Source organism: Triturus cristatus, chromosome 12 (assembly GCF_964204655.1).
Source record: "Triturus cristatus chromosome 12, aTriCri1.1, whole genome shotgun sequence".
NCBI lineage: Eukaryota > Metazoa > Chordata > Amphibia > Caudata > Salamandridae > Triturus > Triturus cristatus.
In genome coordinates, this window is record NC_140595.1 from 459,215,364 (window position 1) to 459,233,032 (window position 17,669).

General features: G+C 43.2%; 1 protein-coding gene across 1 annotated transcript in view; it reads right to left on the reverse strand.

The window, feature by feature from the left end:
• NETO2 (neuropilin and tolloid like 2) overlaps nucleotides 1–17,669 on the reverse strand; it is a 272,005-nt gene that overhangs the window by 77,497 nt on the left and 176,839 nt on the right. The window contains exons 2-3 of the mRNA XM_085637557.1: nucleotides 16,474–16,530; nucleotides 2,260–2,400 (exon numbers count right to left, since the gene is read on the reverse strand). Coding sequence (XP_085493683.1) covers nucleotides 2,260–2,400; nucleotides 16,474–16,530 — 198 coding nt within the window. The remainder of the gene's footprint in view (nucleotides 1–2,259; nucleotides 2,401–16,473; nucleotides 16,531–17,669) is intronic.

A 17,669-nucleotide genomic window follows, 5' to 3' on the forward strand; every position in this document is an offset into this window, starting at 1 on the left:
TAAAGTTTTGCCTCTGCGCGTGTGATACTTATAATCAAATTAGCAGATTTATATCGTGCACTTTATCACCCGGAGAGATTCAGTCATTTGTGCTGAATCACACGTGGGCTGCTGAGACTCGAACCGGAATCCCCACCTCTCAAGTCAGCAGCTCTGGCTGCTGCGCCTCATCCTCTTCATCAGGGCCGGACTGGCTACCTACCGGGCGTTTTGGCATGCTGTCGAGCTGGGGGCTGATTTCGTTGATGGGGACCTGCGTGTGCTGAACGAAATTAGTTTTGCTTTGTTTATTTCAAAGCACATGCAGGTCTCCATCAACAAAGTTAGCCCCCACCGCAGTGACATCAGCCCCCAGCTCGGCAGCATGCCAAAACACCCGGTAGCCAGTCCAGCCCTGCTCTTCATTCCCCTGATGTGTGCCCTGCAATGTTGTGTTGCTTTTTGAAGTAAACTGCCACCACCTATCATTCACCGGTCAGTGGGCATTCCCTGCGGGGCGCAGAGGACAGCCTTCTTTCTGTTTTGTTGCAAAGGTTACTCCAGACATTTATTGACATTTCGGAAAGGTAACGTGACATTTCACACGGGCTGAGAAATTAGTTGGATGAAACAAGTACATTTTCCTTCTAGATATACAGAGCACTGGTGTACTTTCAGGTTTCCTTTTTTTTCCCTAAGCTTCCGGGCTGAAAATGACCTTAAAGAAATCTTTACAATCCCCCTTCGAATCTTCATCAGTGTGTTTGTCACAAGTCTCAGTCAGTGACCTGCAGAAAACATTTGCATTTTTCTGTGCAGTACCATTGAACAGTTAACATTAGTCACTGTTGGGTGCACAATGGTGCTAGCCACCGGGCAGTACCAGTTTGTCACAAAATGGGCGCGTGCCGTTTTTCGGTTGATTTTCTCCCTCTTTATACCACCTTGTGCTTTTGAGGCTATTCTCTTGGTGTATCATGGTGTAGGACAACATAGGCGAAACCTAATGCATGTTCAATGCTTGTTAAACATGTTTTAACAGTTTTAAGTAGTATATTTATTGCATCTTTGCTGTTTTACTGCATCCATTGTTCTTTTATGGCTGTTTGCCGAAATAAAGATTTATGACTGAGTGAATTAGCAGAAAGGACAAGTACAACGGGATGGTTTGCTCCACTATTTTACTCTGTATCTTCTGGAAATTTCTAGAAACAAGATCTGTGCTCAGATCTTCATCGAAAATAGCTGAACAGTTATCACTGCTCTCATCAATGATAGAGAAGTCACCCAGGGACTTCCATGAAGTGCGTACTGCTCCTCCACTCAGATACTGATGACGTATTATGCAGAGGACTACAGAAAACGTTTCTATGTTGAAACTTTGAAAAACACACATTTTGAAGCACTTATAAAAGTAACAAGCATTTGCAATGAAATAGGTCTCGCATTTACTAAACTCTCGAAAATGCGAGACCTATTGCATTGCCAATGGTTGTTTGCAAAAGCGCCCCATGCAGTGCTTTCATTTTAATGGCAGCAGAGCCTCTTTTCTTAGATGTGGCTCGTCTGAAGAAAGGGGTGTGGCCGCCATTAACGTGAACGCGCCGCATTGGGCGCTTTTACAAACAAAAGTTAAAAAATAGAAAAAAAAAATGCGCACATGTTCGGCGACGCAAATAAACCAAAGGCACAGTCGCCAGTATGGCGTGCTGTGCTATGGAAAAAATAAATGAAGCCTTACAAGAGAGCCCATCCTGCCTGTTTGCAGGCAGGTGAAAAGCATTTAACAAAATAGTGCTCGGAGACTGTAATTAAAGCCTACCGAGCAACAACACACGTAACAGGGGGTGTCGCCATGGGAGGTTACAAATGAAGACAAGGTGGTATTAAGAAGGGACTACCAAGCCTATTAACGAATCAGCAGATAGCATTTACCAAGGACAATGACACAAGCCAATGAAAAATATGGGTGGGGGAGTGGGCGGAGCTTCACCTCCATACTCCAAATACAGCATGCCTCGCAGAGCAGCACATGCGCTGCCCAGGCTCAACCTAAAAAAGTGGTCTGGCTGCTCTGTATAGTTAACTCATTCCTGACACAAATTGTGTTTTTTCTGGCTCAGTCAAGCGTTACCATCAATATTTGGACTTCTTTTCGTCCCACAGCGTGGCTTAAACAGATACGTTTGCCCACATACATGCATTCCAACACCTCCGCATATCTAGTATTTACTTCATTTTATGTAACACGTAGTTAGAGAGGGATAAAAGGCACAATACCTTCTAAAATGTAAACACACTCCTTGTTTGGTGGATAGGTGTCAGGGAAATTTGGCGAAGCAAAATGGCCTCCATTGCTTGTCCGGATCCAAATACCACACTGTGGTACCGGGACGTGCTTCACGGCCAGATTATGTCCATCTTTGAAAATAAAACAAAACAAAATCAAGCTCAAGGCACACATGATAAGCCATACTAAGCACCAGAAAACAGAACATAACAGTAATAAATAATAAAGTTAATCAATTACAAAACATTCTTAGGCAAACCAGTGAAATATAATATGCATCAGGCGCCACAGTGCCAAGCGTAGGTAAGATTGTGACTGAAATATTTTCCTCAGATTAATTTTTCAGTGTATAAATGTGTACTTTATTTTCCCTTGTGTATCTGTAAAGTTTGCTAAAGGTGTGTTTTACAGTTTTTTAATAAAATGTGAGATTATTTGCTTTTGAAAACATTCTATACTACCCATTGATGTGTACGGTGAGAGTTCATTCTTATCTTGGAGACTGATGTTATTTTCCTGAATTTATATTACAGTCTGGACCCAAGAGAGAGAGGGGGACAGAGAGGGCAGGCTGAGAGACCCCAGGAGCCTATGGTCAGCATTCTTTTAGAAGACAAGGCCTAGTTTTACTAAAACTTTTCACAGGAGCTCATGTGATGCAGCCTTATGGCTAGAGCGGTCAACCTCGGACCTGGGGAACCGGGTTCAAGTCTCCGCTACGACGCTACACATCCTGTTATTCTGGGCAAATCACTTAATCTTCCTGTGCCTTCCAAAAAGAAATGAATGTGTTCATCTGTAACGAAACTGGTGCTCATGTAAAGTGCTCTGATACCCGATGCCTCAGGTCTACTTCACGCTATATAAAGCTCTAAAAATTAAATTTAAAAAAAGAGGTGGTACATGACTCAAAGCAAAACAAAGCATTGATCAATTTTCGCCGACCAAAGGTTTTTGCATCAAAATCTAATGCAAGTTCAGTGCTAAACCAGCATTGTGTTTTTGTGGCCTGGAAGCCCTGACAATCTATGGAAAGTGAGCATAACAAGGTGGGAAAAGCACACAAACTGCTAGGATACCTCACAAAGACAAATCAACTACAGTCATGTAAACTAGTGCAACTGGGCTTTTGAGTGAAATCCTAACACCACATAAAAAAGGCACAAAGAAAGAGGAAAAAGTAAATCACTCAATACTAGTAGATGTAATACAAGTCATTTTTGAGAATGTACACCGAGGCTAGACTATTGTAGCTCTACGCTCTGTGGCCTTCCCAAATACACCCTGGCTCCACTAAGAGCATCACTGAACGCGGCAGCTAGATTGGTTACAGGCACCAAAAGAAATGAGCACATATCCCCAGTCCTAAAATCTCTTAAATGGTTGCCCTACAAAGCTCGAACTCAGTTAAAGATTGCTGTTCTGGTGCTCAAAGCCCTTCACTTCAAAACTCCCAGGTACCTAGCGCAAAAGCATGAATTATCCTGTGGTGGTAGAGCCTCAAGAAGCGCTAACACTTTCCTATTGAAACCACTCATCCTTAACAAAAAGAGAACTTGTCACCGAGCCTTCTCCGGCGCTGCCCCGGAGATATGGAACTCTCTTCCACCGGAAGTACGCAGAATCTCCTCAACGACTGCTTTCAAACTGGAAGCCAAAAGATTCCTAATGAATAAATTCTTACCTTGATTGGGATAGGCTCACCTGCTCGAAGTCCTTGATCCTCCAATCACTCTACCATCATTTGATACTGCTCGTCTTTACAGCATAGTGTGACCCCCTTCACAGCCCGCTATATATGTTTATTGTACTACTCTCCGTGACTCAATTGTACTGTAATTATGCAATCTTTATCGTTTCTTATTCTTACTTGTTGTCGTTATTGCATTTATGTCCTTCCTTCCACCCTATTGTAAAGCGTTCTGCTATCCTTCGGGATCTTGCTCGCGCTATATAAAACTTTGTAAATAAATAAACATATTACCAGATTTACACTTGTTGCTGTCTGCGCATCAAGATTTGTACTATGTCTGCCTTTAGTACAAAACTCACACAAGGCATTACTTGCTCACCTTTATGCCATTGTGCAAAGATAACTTGTGTCTAGTGTTGTGCAAACAAGACATGTTTGCAGAGGCTTGTCAGATGGTATAATCCGTGCTCGTCACGCAGGGCCTCATTTACAATATTTTGGCGCACGGTCAGCAAACCTTCCTGCTGCACTGCTGTGCGTCAAAATAAAAGAGAAGGAATGCGCCCAGTTTACAAGTTACAACGCATTTCTGTCCGCTTCCCCTGTGCTGGTGCACAAACAGCAGCCGTGCGCCAACGCAGAAACCCTTGCGTCATTTTGCAAAGGTTCCTGCGCTTAGGGGATGATTGTTTTTGTGCAGGAAAAGACACCTTCCTGCATAAAAACAGTCCTAAAGGCATGTTCCCCTTTCTATGCATGCTGAAAAAGTGCAGCACACATAGAAAGAGGAAAAAACGAGGAGAAATAAAAGTATTTCTCCTTGTTGTGCCTCCCTGGGAGGCGTTGGATTCTAACACATTTCCAGGTTTACAAAATGTTGTAAATCTGGGAATGCGTCAAGTTCCATGGATGTTGTGTGGGAACACCTACAGCAACACCCATAGAACGCCCCTTGCACGCAAAGTTATGCGTGAAAGGGAAACATATCTACAAGGCCATGATAAGTCACACAGGGGGACTTAACATGGCCTTGTAAATATGGGGAAACCCATTGCGCTGCCGGTGCGTAAATAAAAGTTACGCACTGGCAGAGCAATGGGATTGTAAATAAGCTCCATAGTATATATGATGCTGCATACTTTTTTGTCGTTCATAAAATGAGGTGGTCCAAATTTCTGTGCGGCATTTGCATAGAGGGAATCTTGGTAAATAAGGGCCCAGATTCTCTGTATGTAAATGAAGGATGATAGTAAAGCACATCTGCAGACTGTTATGCTATACAGAAGGCAAAGAACAAACTACTGGTGATAAAACTAGTAACAGTACAATTTGAAATTAAATTAAGGGTTTGTTTAATTATAAGCTATAAAGTTAGTTATCAGTGGTTCAGAAATTGATGTATACTCGACTCCCTTGTGTACAACAGCTGTAAAAAATATGTGAATTAATTTTAATTGGCAAACCTAATTCCATCCTTTAACCTGTTATTTGAATCAGACTCCAAATTGCCTGGCATTAATATTCTATTAACTATCATCTTGCCTTATCTGGAGCTGGCATTTCCATCAAATGGATGCTTATCCTCAGACCTGCCTTTAGATTTATTGGGCAATTAACACTGAAAAGAGTTGACCGTTCTGATGGTCCTTGAAAAAGCACTCAGGTTATCATCTTGGGTGAAACACGTGTAGGCTGCATTGTTATCACATTGAATAATAAAGCAAGAATCAAACGCTGAATGACTGTTATTTATTATATTAATAAAGCAACAACACGAGACAACAACAGACGAGAAAAGGCATTTTCAATCTCTGCTTAATCTAGTTAATGATTACAGGAGATTGCCAGGATATCCAGGTTTATTACTCACTACAACCAGTGAATGTTACTGGCTTTCTCTGCCCATCTGCATCACATTTAAGGCCTTCTAATTAGCCTGTAAAATAGTGAGCTCAGACATCCCATTTTACCTAAAGCCAAGATTACAATCTCAGGATAATCTGCAAAATACCTGCACCAGCATCGCCAAGGTTCAGTCCAGAAACAGCCGAAAAGTGAGATGAGACAGCAGGACATCTGTTTTGCACTGAGGTTCTGGAACTCAAGCCTGAGCCAGACCCCGAAGGCTCCATACTGGCTTTCGAGAGTAGCTATAGACCCTCCCTTCACAGAACACCTTTTTCCACTGTAACTGCCCAGTTATCGTCCTGCTTCTGAAGAGATCCACCACATTGCCCCGCCCTTGCTCCTTCGTGCAGGTTGTACTCTAATCCAGAATTTAATAATATTAAAATGAATACATTAATAAAGTATATACAAAAGAAGCAAAATTGAAAATTTTAAAACCTGTTTTATATTTCATTGTGAATTTTAAAAAATCAATATTGGAGCATTTATTTCGTGTATACTTGTTTCTTTATTTGTGTGTATTGTCTTGAGGTTCAAATTATAGAAATTGCTGTCGCTGGGGGTACCCACAATCCTGCCAAGTACCAGGCACCAGGCGTTAGACAAACTCATTTCAGTGTGGTACTCCGCATCACCGGAGTGAAATGCATTGTCACACATTATAGGCATTGTGCCTCAGCTGTCACTCAAGCCATTAGCGCTGCCTAAAACTGTTAACTAAACTGGAGTGACAGCTGGCAGCGCACCGTGGCATGAGTGCGCTGCTCCTACAGGCTTGGGGCTCAGCTGGCTGAGCTAGTGGGCTCAACTGTCAGACTGCTACAATGTATCTCAGAGAACTCAGATTGATGTCACGTCGAGGTAGTGCCCAATGGCTACTACCGAGACGTGACATCCCAGTAAGGTTGTGTGATACAACAGTCTGGCGCCACGGGGACGTCACGTCTTGCTGCCGGAGTTTGTTGTGGGGAGGGCGGCTGGCTACTGGTTTGTTGTAATCATGGCGCTTGTAATCATGGCGCTCGCTGCACTGCCTGCTCGCACCCGCTGCCGCGTCGTGGCTCAGCTGCCAGCTGCAGTTTTAAAATCAATCACCCTAGCACAGTACTGACGGGATGGGGGGAATCGGTATAAACAGCACCTGCTCTTCCTGGCCCTCACTATTGCTAAGCATGACATCGCCCAGTTATGGAAGAGGGCTTCCCTCCCGACACTGGGGAAATGGCAAAAAAAACTAGATAGATGCATGGGAGCAGAGATTGCGGTATTCCAAGCGTGAGGCTGCCCCCAGAAACACAGGAAAATATGGTCCCGATGGGCAACATATCGGGGTATCAATCTTCCTCTACTTCCCTCTCAGACCCCCTGATGGGTGAAGTTCCTCACACTTCCTCAACCACAACATGCCACACATTATATCTCATCATTGCCTATATGGGTACTCAATTATACTTACTAAGATGCACGGGTACTGGAGCTGTCTACGCAAAGTTTTTGTTGTTATATATGCAAATTGCAGTTAATAATGTATACAAGCTTGGTACATCTCTTGTGCAGCCAATGCCAGCAAACTCGCTTGGGACTACGTTTCAAAGGGAAAATGGCGAGGCAGCCCCAGGCAGCAATGCCCATCCTCAGCAGTGGCAGCGTTCCTGGCCAGCTACAGACAGGTATCCTTGTGTGGCAGTAGCAGCCTCCCAGTTAAATTCCCCTTAGTGGTTTTTTTTAACAGTTGCAACCTTCGGACTAATCCAAGTTTCATGCTTTGGTAGAGACACAGCCTTCTCTTGAAGCATCAGCAGGACCATCATCTGTCGCTCAGCGCACGGCCAACTGCGGGGCAACACTGAGTACTTTTTATGGTACAGCCATATTGCAACTTACAATTAAACTTTCTGGAGCAACCGGAAGGGCTGATTGACAATACAGTAACCACTGGCTTTGCTCTCTGCGAACGACACCTTTGCCTGGTTGCTTGTCACATCGGACACATGCTGGGCTTCTCGTCCTAGAGAGTGTCTACTCCTGCAGGGCCAGGTTGACTCTTTCCCTCTCTCTGCTTGTAGGATGGAGTATAAGTAAATTAATCAGATCCTCAGCTCCTCCAGAAGAAAGTGCTGACTTCAAGTGATATTCCCTACCTCTGAGAGGCGGGCAGACACCAGCATTGGTTGCACATCTGCTCTTCGAGTACTCCCTTCCTTGGTCAAATGAACCTGAGACTGGAACAAAATGGGTTGGTTTGTATTCCACAGTTAGACACTTTTTCCAGGCAAGGGATGTGGAACATATCTAGAGCACTTTTGCGCCGAGTGTGGCAGGACTTTATGTTTTTGATTTTGAACGTAAATTTATCCTAAGCCAACTCAACCCTTTTTCTTCATATCTTTTCTTTTGGAAAAGATATATCGATGATATTTTTATCATCTGGCAGGGTCCCGAAAGTATCCTTTGTGATTTCTTGGCATGGATTAACACCTGTGACCCTCATTTGCTCTTCACCCATTCCTTTCACAGATATGAGATGATTTTCTTGGATGGTATTGTCACGAAGTTCGATGGAGCTCTTCTGACAAAAACATATTACAAACCTACAGCTAGAAACAACCTTTTGACCTTTTCTAGCTTTCACCCTCGACCATTACGGGAAAACCTCCCCTATGGTCAATACTTGCGCATCAGGCGCAATTGTAGCAAGGTGGAGGATTTTCGTATACAGTCCAAAGAATTGACATACAAACTGAAACAGAGGGGTTATCCTGAGACTATCTTATCCAAAAGTTGCAAAAGAGCAAGAAATCAACCTAGAGAGGTCCTCTTGCAGGATTACCCAAAAGAGCCCACAGATATACCACTAACGTGTGTAACAACTTACAACGTAGCCTCCAATGCCATTGCAAAATCCATCAAGAAACATTGGAGGATTCTGCAGAGTAACAACATCAAGTGGGAAAAACCTTTATTTGCATACAAAAAAGCTATGAGTATTAAAGACTCTCTTGTCCACACGAGACCGAGGATTACAAACAAGTCCACTGAACCATCTGTCCTTGACACCTGGGGCTTACCACCTATTCTGGGCCATTTCCCCTGTGGGTCATGCAGTGTATGCCACCTCACTTCCCCCACCAAAACTTTGGCTTTAGAAAATGGCAAAGTCTGGACTCAACGTAGCCACACTAATTGTAACACGACTGATGTGGTCTATCTCATTACATGTCCATGTGGTTTGAAGTATGTGGGCATGACCACTAGGAAAGTCAAGCTACGTATTGGTGAACACCGAAGTAACGTTCGATGTAAACGAAGCACGACAAAATTAACTGAACACTTCTTACGCTTCAACCATACTGCGGATGATTTACAATGGACCATCATAGAATAAGCAAAACCTTCCTTGTTGTTTGAAAAGGAACAACGTTGGGTCTACCGACTATCAACACATCTAGTGGGACTTAACGATAATATCCCTTGGGGAACAGTTCTGAGACATAATAGTTAAAGGCCCCCTGTTTTGCTGTTAGTTCTCCTGACTCCAACTATCTGTCACAAAATTCTCAGGTCTCCTGTGCTCTCAATTCGTAAGGTCCTACAATTGGAGGCTCTGACTCATGTTCCCGATTTTCCTATATTGAGGGATTTTTATACTGAGGGATGTCTACTAATTTATTAGGGCAAGACCAGTGATCTGATTTTTTGTTACACAGGTAGTTAATACTGCCTCTGCCTTGCTGTTGTCGATGTGTATGCACATTAAGCACACAAGATCATTTGTGACTTCCCAGGGACCCAATCATGACGACTTCAAGTACATTTTCAAACTGAAGCCCCGAGTTTGATTTTTAAGATCTCTATACTCTGGGAGATCTAATAAACATTTGCGGCACCCTGGTAGTAAGATGCCCTGAATTTTGTATCGACTCTGCTAAATTGTTGCCTCCATACACTCCTCAATAAAGTTTTCACGACAGGAGGATTTGACGTTCTAGTTGTTTTTCTCTCCCAAGGGCCAGCGAGTAAGTCCTTTCTCTCTGCCTTTACCGCTGCGGCGCTCGCGCCCTAGGCAGACGAGAATACTTCCGGCTTCTCCGCGCCAACCCTGTGTACTTAAACTTCTGGATTTCTTTTCATGTTGACTCCGGGCTCGGCGGTCCCATGTAGGTGTAACAGCCAGGCTGAGGACTTGGACGACGTGAGTACCGCCCTACACTGGTATCTAGTGGTTTTTATAGTGCGGTACGCTGAGGTAGAATGGTTTGACAGGTAGTTCGAGGTTGTAATACTTCCCGTTCTGTCCCCTTCTTCTACCACAGTTGTTCTGTAGTCCCGCCACCCGCCTTCTTGCCTAAGGAGTATTTTTCCAGCATCAAACACGTAAGCTCTCTTTTTAAGTTTTCCAATTGTTTGTTTATTTGCCTCTTGGGACGATTTTGCGTCCCGTTTTAATCGTTCAGAAGTGCCTTTTTTAACTTGCTCCACACTGTCTCAATAATCTCACCCCAAACATAGACTCCGGATTGAATGCTTTCCAAGTACCAGTTTTATTTAAACATGGGTATGTTTGGGATTTAAACCGCACAGAGCTTCCTAAACTATATGGGAACTGTCATATGTTACTAAGAGTCCTGTAAATTATAGGTACTACAAGTTAGATTTTTACTTGTGCCAGATCTGACATTAGACTCAACCATTTGCTACATACACCTTGACAATTTTCTGTATGTCTAACGTATTATCTGTATATATATAATTCTTTTCACAGATCACGAGGTTCTCTTCGAATCGGTTGAAGACCTCCACTGTAAACCGTGAGTGTATCGGTTCCATACACCTGAGGTCAGGGTAAGCCTTAGTGTGCTTATACCGCCAAGGTGTTTTTTCAAAATGAGGTCCTGATGAAAGCTTAGTAAAATACATTGACAAGCTGAAACATGTTGACCACCCGATCATTTTGAGGATAAACCTGACCAATTTAACGCCAGGAGTTATTATCCTTCTTCACTTTTTAACCCATCCTTGCCTCGCCACTATTAAATTGTTTTGGTAGACGACACAGGATTTTTAATCCCTTTATCCTGATTTTCACTCACTAAATCACCTCACTTCTTTAGTTGAAATTTGGTTGCTCCGCTCTAAAACCAGCGTCGAAGCACACCAGAGGTGCATAAGGCACCTCTGGCAGAACCCCATGATGAAGCATGTCACCAACTATGTTGGTGAGTGAGGGTTTTATTTCAAAGTTAGGTTGACTCAGTCCTTCTGGCATGAAGTTTGATTTTGGAGAATCACTTTACGTTGATTTTCTGGTTATTACCACACTCTTTCGTTGTTTTTCAAGGGATGTGGAACCTCTGGCTAAGGCTTCAGAACAAGTTCCATTTACAAAAGTAATTTTCAGACACAGCGATTGTGCAAAGTGATGGCTCTCACAGCAGCCAGCAATAGGTCTGGCTCCAAGCAGGAATATCCAAAACAAGGACATAATAAAGTGTCAAATGTCAGCACCTGGCTATCATCAGCCTTCCTGAAGTAGAAACCAGAGGCGGAGAAAAGGGCAGGCGTTGAAGAATGACAGTGCACAGGAATGAGGCGTTAGCAGTCCTGTGCTAAAATGGTCCTCATTGAAGTTCTGTCTCTGAACTTCTATCCAGATCTCTGTACTGGGGTGAATGTATGACATTGTTCTGCATTCTGTCCATCAACTGCTGTTTTTGCATTTGTCACGCCGAGTGGGACGGGTATGCTCAGACGTGGGTCCCGTGCTCTCCATGCCACTGGAATCAAGCTATCCTGGCTGAAGAGGGGTGAAACCCCGAAACCGGTCCTAGGATGCTTGTTTCCAGTCCCGGGAGGACCTGGCTTGGCAGTTCGGGCTGGACTGTTCCCATGAGGCACAGGGTCAAGACTGATTTGCATATGACTGGGTTCAAACTGGAAAGGCATGGTGAGCAAAAAACGATGCATTTAGGCCCAGATCTCTGTACTGGGGTGAATGTACGACATTGTTCTGCATTCTGTCCAACAACTGTTGTTTTTCCAAACTTCTACCTTCAGTGTCTGGGGCTCTACCTTGCAGCAGCAAGATACTTCCACTGTCTAGGGAAACACTCCTCACCCTTTATCTTGTGCCATGCTAAACCTGTGGCATACAAAATGCATCCCACTTGCTTCAGTACGCTGACACACACACACGCACGCACGCACACACACACACACACACACACACAGAGTCCTTCAACCACATTTGCACACTATACATGTACAAACACTCAACACACACACAGGATGTCAGTGAAAGGGTCTGGGTTTTACATATACACAGTGCTTTACATGAGAGGAGTCGGTAGGACTCCCTCTCGCTGTCAGGTAACAGCGGACCAAGGGTCACCTAAGGGCAGACCACAAATCATCTAGTTACCTGTGTGCACTACAGATCAGAAAAATAACTAAACCATGTTGCAAGGATTGTACTGACCTGAAGTAATCTCTGCCAGATACAGTACTCACATGAGAGCACTGGCCAGAGCGCGGATCTCCTGATTTCGAACCCAGTGTCTCTCACCCCCAGCCCACATACACTCATGCTAAAAAGGTTCATCATGCAGTGGTTACACTGTTTTATTGCGTATTCTAGGTTCTCATATAATCACTGCCTACCACTACATGCTATCTCCTCTCCAATCACCCTCCTCTGTCCCACCCTACCTCCATATTTTCACCCCACCATCCCTGTCCACCCACGCTTGCACAACTATCCAATCCTGGTTATGGACTAAATGTACTTCTTATTTTTTTTGTCCATGTATGTATTGTTCTCTGCATTTTGCTCATATTTTCTTGCACTTTTCCTTTTTGTACAAATGTTATATTGCAATTTGTTCCACTTCCAACCCCTGTAAAGCGCTCTGATACCTTTGGGTCTAGCCAGCGCTATATAAAACCGTTTAAATAAATAAATAAAAATAAATAAATATATTAATCGGATGTGATGTAGTCGTACTTCCGGCATGTCAACGGTATTCAGCCATCACTGACATCCGTGCATGACAAAATCATGTTTAAGAGGAAAAATTATTTAATTAATGTATGAACAGGCTACATCGTAGAATTACAAGTGTCAAATAAATTAAAACAAGTTTATCTGAATATATGAGTGCTAACACAACTTAGCTTTTAGTAAGTCAAGTGCATTTTAAATATGTGACATTATTAATGCTAGGGGACACATTGCTATTAACATCTACCTACTTGATGAGTTTAATTCTGTTACATCTAATGACCTCATTTCAAATTATCTTCCAGTCGAAAAATCATGTTACTATTAATAAGCATAATACACTGCGCAGACATGAAATCAACTAAAGTTTCAAACCCGTTACAGACTTCAATCATAATGTCTTATATCAATCCAAAATATGTTTTATACTATGCTTAGGAGAATGTTTCAGTATTATATAAATAATGCTACAAGAAAGTGCCAGACAGACCAAAATGGCGTCTAGAATTCATATAGAAGGTCGCGACTTAACGTTTTACCTATATTGCCAAGAGTATTGTAATAAGAAGTAGAAATTTGAGGCAGAGCATGCCCTGAAGTGACCAGAATGTAGGTTACACTCACCCCAAAATCAGCCTTACTTTGGTAGGCTAGGGTCACAAGAACACAGAATATGCCTGTGCCTTTTACTGCTTTCGATAGATTCTCTTACCGACAGATTAGACTCTATAGCCATATTACTAAGCAGCCTTTGGGGGGTTTGTGCCACGCTGTGCTGGTGCAACCACTGAGCCGACCAGGAAGTTATGCAAACTGTGCCCCATACAGATTAACAGTGCCCCTGTCACTGGGCGCTGAGCCCACATAATGCAGCCCACATCTTTACTGCACTGGCCTCGAGCACAACTCTAAGCGCCTTATTTAGAGGTGGGCCCAGACCTAAGAATGAATGTAAACTTTTATGTGCCCCCCCTATAGCACGGTGCTGAGTTCGAGTTTACTGCTGACCTCCGTTTCCTACTCAGTGGCAGCATCAACTTAAAGTTGGTGATAAAACTTAGCACAAACCATGGGGAGAATCGGAAATAGTGCCCGCGGAATTTGCATTAAACTACTCATGCGTTATTTTTACCTAATTTCTACTGAAAAGTTTCAATAGAGCACACAAACTCAGTGGAGAACCATGCACATAGGAAAAACCTTTTAGTAGGGTGCATTTTTCCTGAATTTACCAATGGGTTCTAAATATTCATCCACCTTCCAAAGGTCAGTGCCAGGGGGCTCCTGTCACTGACTGCACTGTCTATCTCGGGAAACATCGATTACATCGCAGTGTTTACACCGCAATACCTTTACAACGCCGGTATTACAACGCAAGTCATTACAATGACTTGCGCTGGATGGACCTCTAAGCTAAGAAATAGTATGATTTACTATTTGAACACCTTCCCTACTGTTACGTAGACTGGTGTTGGAATAGTAAATCATACTATTCCTAAGTCCAGCGCCCTCCAGCGCAAGTAGTTGTAACGACTTGCGTTGTAAAGGTATTGCGGTGTAAACACAGCGATGTAACGTCGTATATTCGTCTATCGCTGATGCCTCATGGTCTAAGGAACATTTTAGCCCCGCCTACCCCCACGCCAGCCTCTGCCACACAGTTCCCATGACCAAAGAGATGTAAACATCAGCTTCGGACAACAATTGCCCTCAATTATTCTTTTGTGTTTTGTATCAAAATGTGATACAAGTGCAGTGATAAAAGGCTTTGTGTCACATAGCACCAAACACCAGATAATTCATGAAAAGTGGGCATAATGGGGCAGGTACAAGACAAAGTCACCTCGGATTCCATGCAAAGTACGATGAACTAAAGTAGCGTGATCTGCGTCTTCATAGAATCCCATCACCAAGTAAAAACAAACAACGGACAAAAAAGAAAATCAGAAATATTCACAGAAAAAGAGCAGTGTTGGCCCTGAATGGCTGCAGCAGTGTCAATACTTCAATGTAGATAGCTAGCGCTCAACCACTTGTGATTCCACTGCTCGCGAACCACCAAACATAAACAGAGAGGGAACGCTTAATAAGTTCAAGATATTTACTGAATAAGTAAGGCAGGTTTTTCGTGTCTGTGCTATTGCTTGCATCTCTGCTACATTCTGCAGAACCCACTTGTGAGTGACTTATCACGATTGTCTTACTTATTGTGGTCTATTGTAAATCCAGAAAAACAACACAAGACTTTACAAACCCTTATGAAGTCCTCCTCAGGACGAAACGGGTTGGCAGGGCTGGAGTGTAATGTCTGATTAACAGAAATAAAACTATTTTGGATACCGTATTAGGGTTTCGCTTCATGATGGGCTGAAAAGAAGAATTTATTATTGGTCTTTCCAGCTACGATGACCATTTGAACTACTGAACTTTCAGGACATTTATTGAACTTATTAAGCATTCCCTCTCTTGTATGGTTTTCAAAAAACAAAAATCACATAATTTCTCCATCGGAAATCTGTGTAATTTCTGTGAAATTACACATATTACATTGTTGAGACTTTGGCAATTGCTTGTACCTAGAAGTTCGGATTCAAAGTTGTTCCTTGGCTAAAAGAAAAAAACACACATAACACCACTTATTCACATTTGCTTCATTGCACACTAGTGAATGTACGACGTTATTCCGCCGCCTTTTTCCCCGCTTGGAATCACAACGCAGTCGTTACAACGACCGCGTTGTGATTCCACATATCATTACTCCGCAAGTCGGAACAACGACTTGCGGAGGGGGTGCTGGATGTTGGAATAGTATAATTTACTATTCCATCTCCAGTGTGTGCAGACACTAGGGAAGGTGTTTGACTTTAAATCCAGCACCTCCCCCCCCTCCGCAAGTCGTTCTTCCGACTTGCGGAGTGATGGTATGCAGAATCACAACGCAGTCGTAACGACCGCGTTGTGATTTCAAGCGGGGAAAAAGTTTTGGGGTAAACGTTGTTTACCCACACTACTTACCATCACCAAAACTGGAATCATACATCCTGCTGCATTTACTGCATAAATATGGATTTACCGTAATTGCCACATAATGCATTATCTCCTGTATAATTTGCAGACTTTAAACAACAAAAATAGATCTGTCTCAAACAGATCAAAAGTTATTACAATCACAGCAATACGTGTTTACGCAAAGCGGAAAAAGGTCCTTCACAATGGTTGACTGGTCACCTTTCAGTTTCTTGGTGCTGGATTTGGGTGTTAAACTGTTACTGTTGAGGTGAGACATTTGCCCAGTGTTAACATTTCTAAAAATGATGACATAACTAAGTAATACTATCCCAAAATGTGCCACTTAACTCCACATAATTTGGCTTTCCTTGCCGCATATTTTAGTCACCCTTGCCACATAATTCGGTCCTGCCCTGCCGCATAATTCCAGTGGCCCTGACTATACTATGTGCTCTATCATTCCTTTATGTGATCAACAGTCTCTGGGCTCGGAAGGCACCGTGTAAAAAGTGCATGCCAACAAACAAAGGAATACATTTCAGAACAAGCTGTAGTAATAAAGCAGTATTCAGAATAAAATGATACTGGAGTAAATACCTTGTGTCTTCTGGGCCACAGCTATGCCTTCCACGACCAAGATCGTTAGGAAGAGAACTGGAAAGAGAGAGGACAGGTGCAGCATAAGTGGCGGTGTTAGGAAATGTGATGAGCAAGACGACACGTTCAGCACATAATCGCGCCATAATTAAATGTAGCAGGCCCAGGATTACTCCCAGAAGTGCAGCAAACCGTAATCCTTTCGGTTTAAATTGTGCGCCTCTAAATAGAAGTTATTTAACTTCGTTTGTGTTGCAATCGCGCGGCGTTTGGCACAGATTCATGCCCGCTCCTGTTCCAAGGCAGTCCACACTTATTTCTGGATGACATTCATTGGCATTAAAAGGCAACAAAACAGAATGATCAAACGGAACTGCCTGATACTCACGCATTTTAACATCTGCTGCTGCACAGATGAAAAGAGTTTCAAAGTGCGGTGAGCAGACCTGTAAATCCGACTGATTTCAACGTGTAAGGCAGACCTGGGTGGAAATTTCAGGGTGGAAGCAAGAATTAGGCCCCTTTTACGAAAGCCCTGGAGGAGGGGGCGATAAATAGCGCAAATTACAAGTGTTGCCCGAAAATGAGTACGCATTTGCATATTTTGGTGAATCTACTTGTCCCAGTATTTACCCTTCATTTTTCCCCAGTAAATTTCAGACAGTTCCACTTGCCCTGTGTTTCCATAGCGGTGGCGCAAAAAAGCTGCCTAGCGCTAGCACAGGCCCCTGCCGCCATGCTGCAAGGGTGCCTGCGCTGCAGGGACGATTGTTTATGTGCAGCAAGGGACACCTTCCTGCACATAAACAATCAGTAATGGCGATTTGCACCTTCTATGTGTGCTGCCGAATGCAGCACACATAAAAAGAGAAAAAAACGAAGAGAAATTAATAATTTTTCCTTGTATCGCCATTCTAACACCTGGTATTCCATGACGTTAGTTTTTGACGCTACCTCAGCTTTGTAAATTTGGGGCAGCGTCAAAAAGAAATGGGTTTGGCAGTGAAATCCCCATAGCAACAGCCTTTGCACGCCCCTTTGTCGCAGAGAACTGCGGCGGAAAGGAGCATATTTATAAGGTGGCGTTAAGCTATGCAAAGTGGCTTAGCGCCACATTGTAAATATGGAAAATGGCGCTGCACCACCGGAGCGTCAGAAAAAGTGATACTCTGGTGGCGGTTAGGGCTTGTAAATAT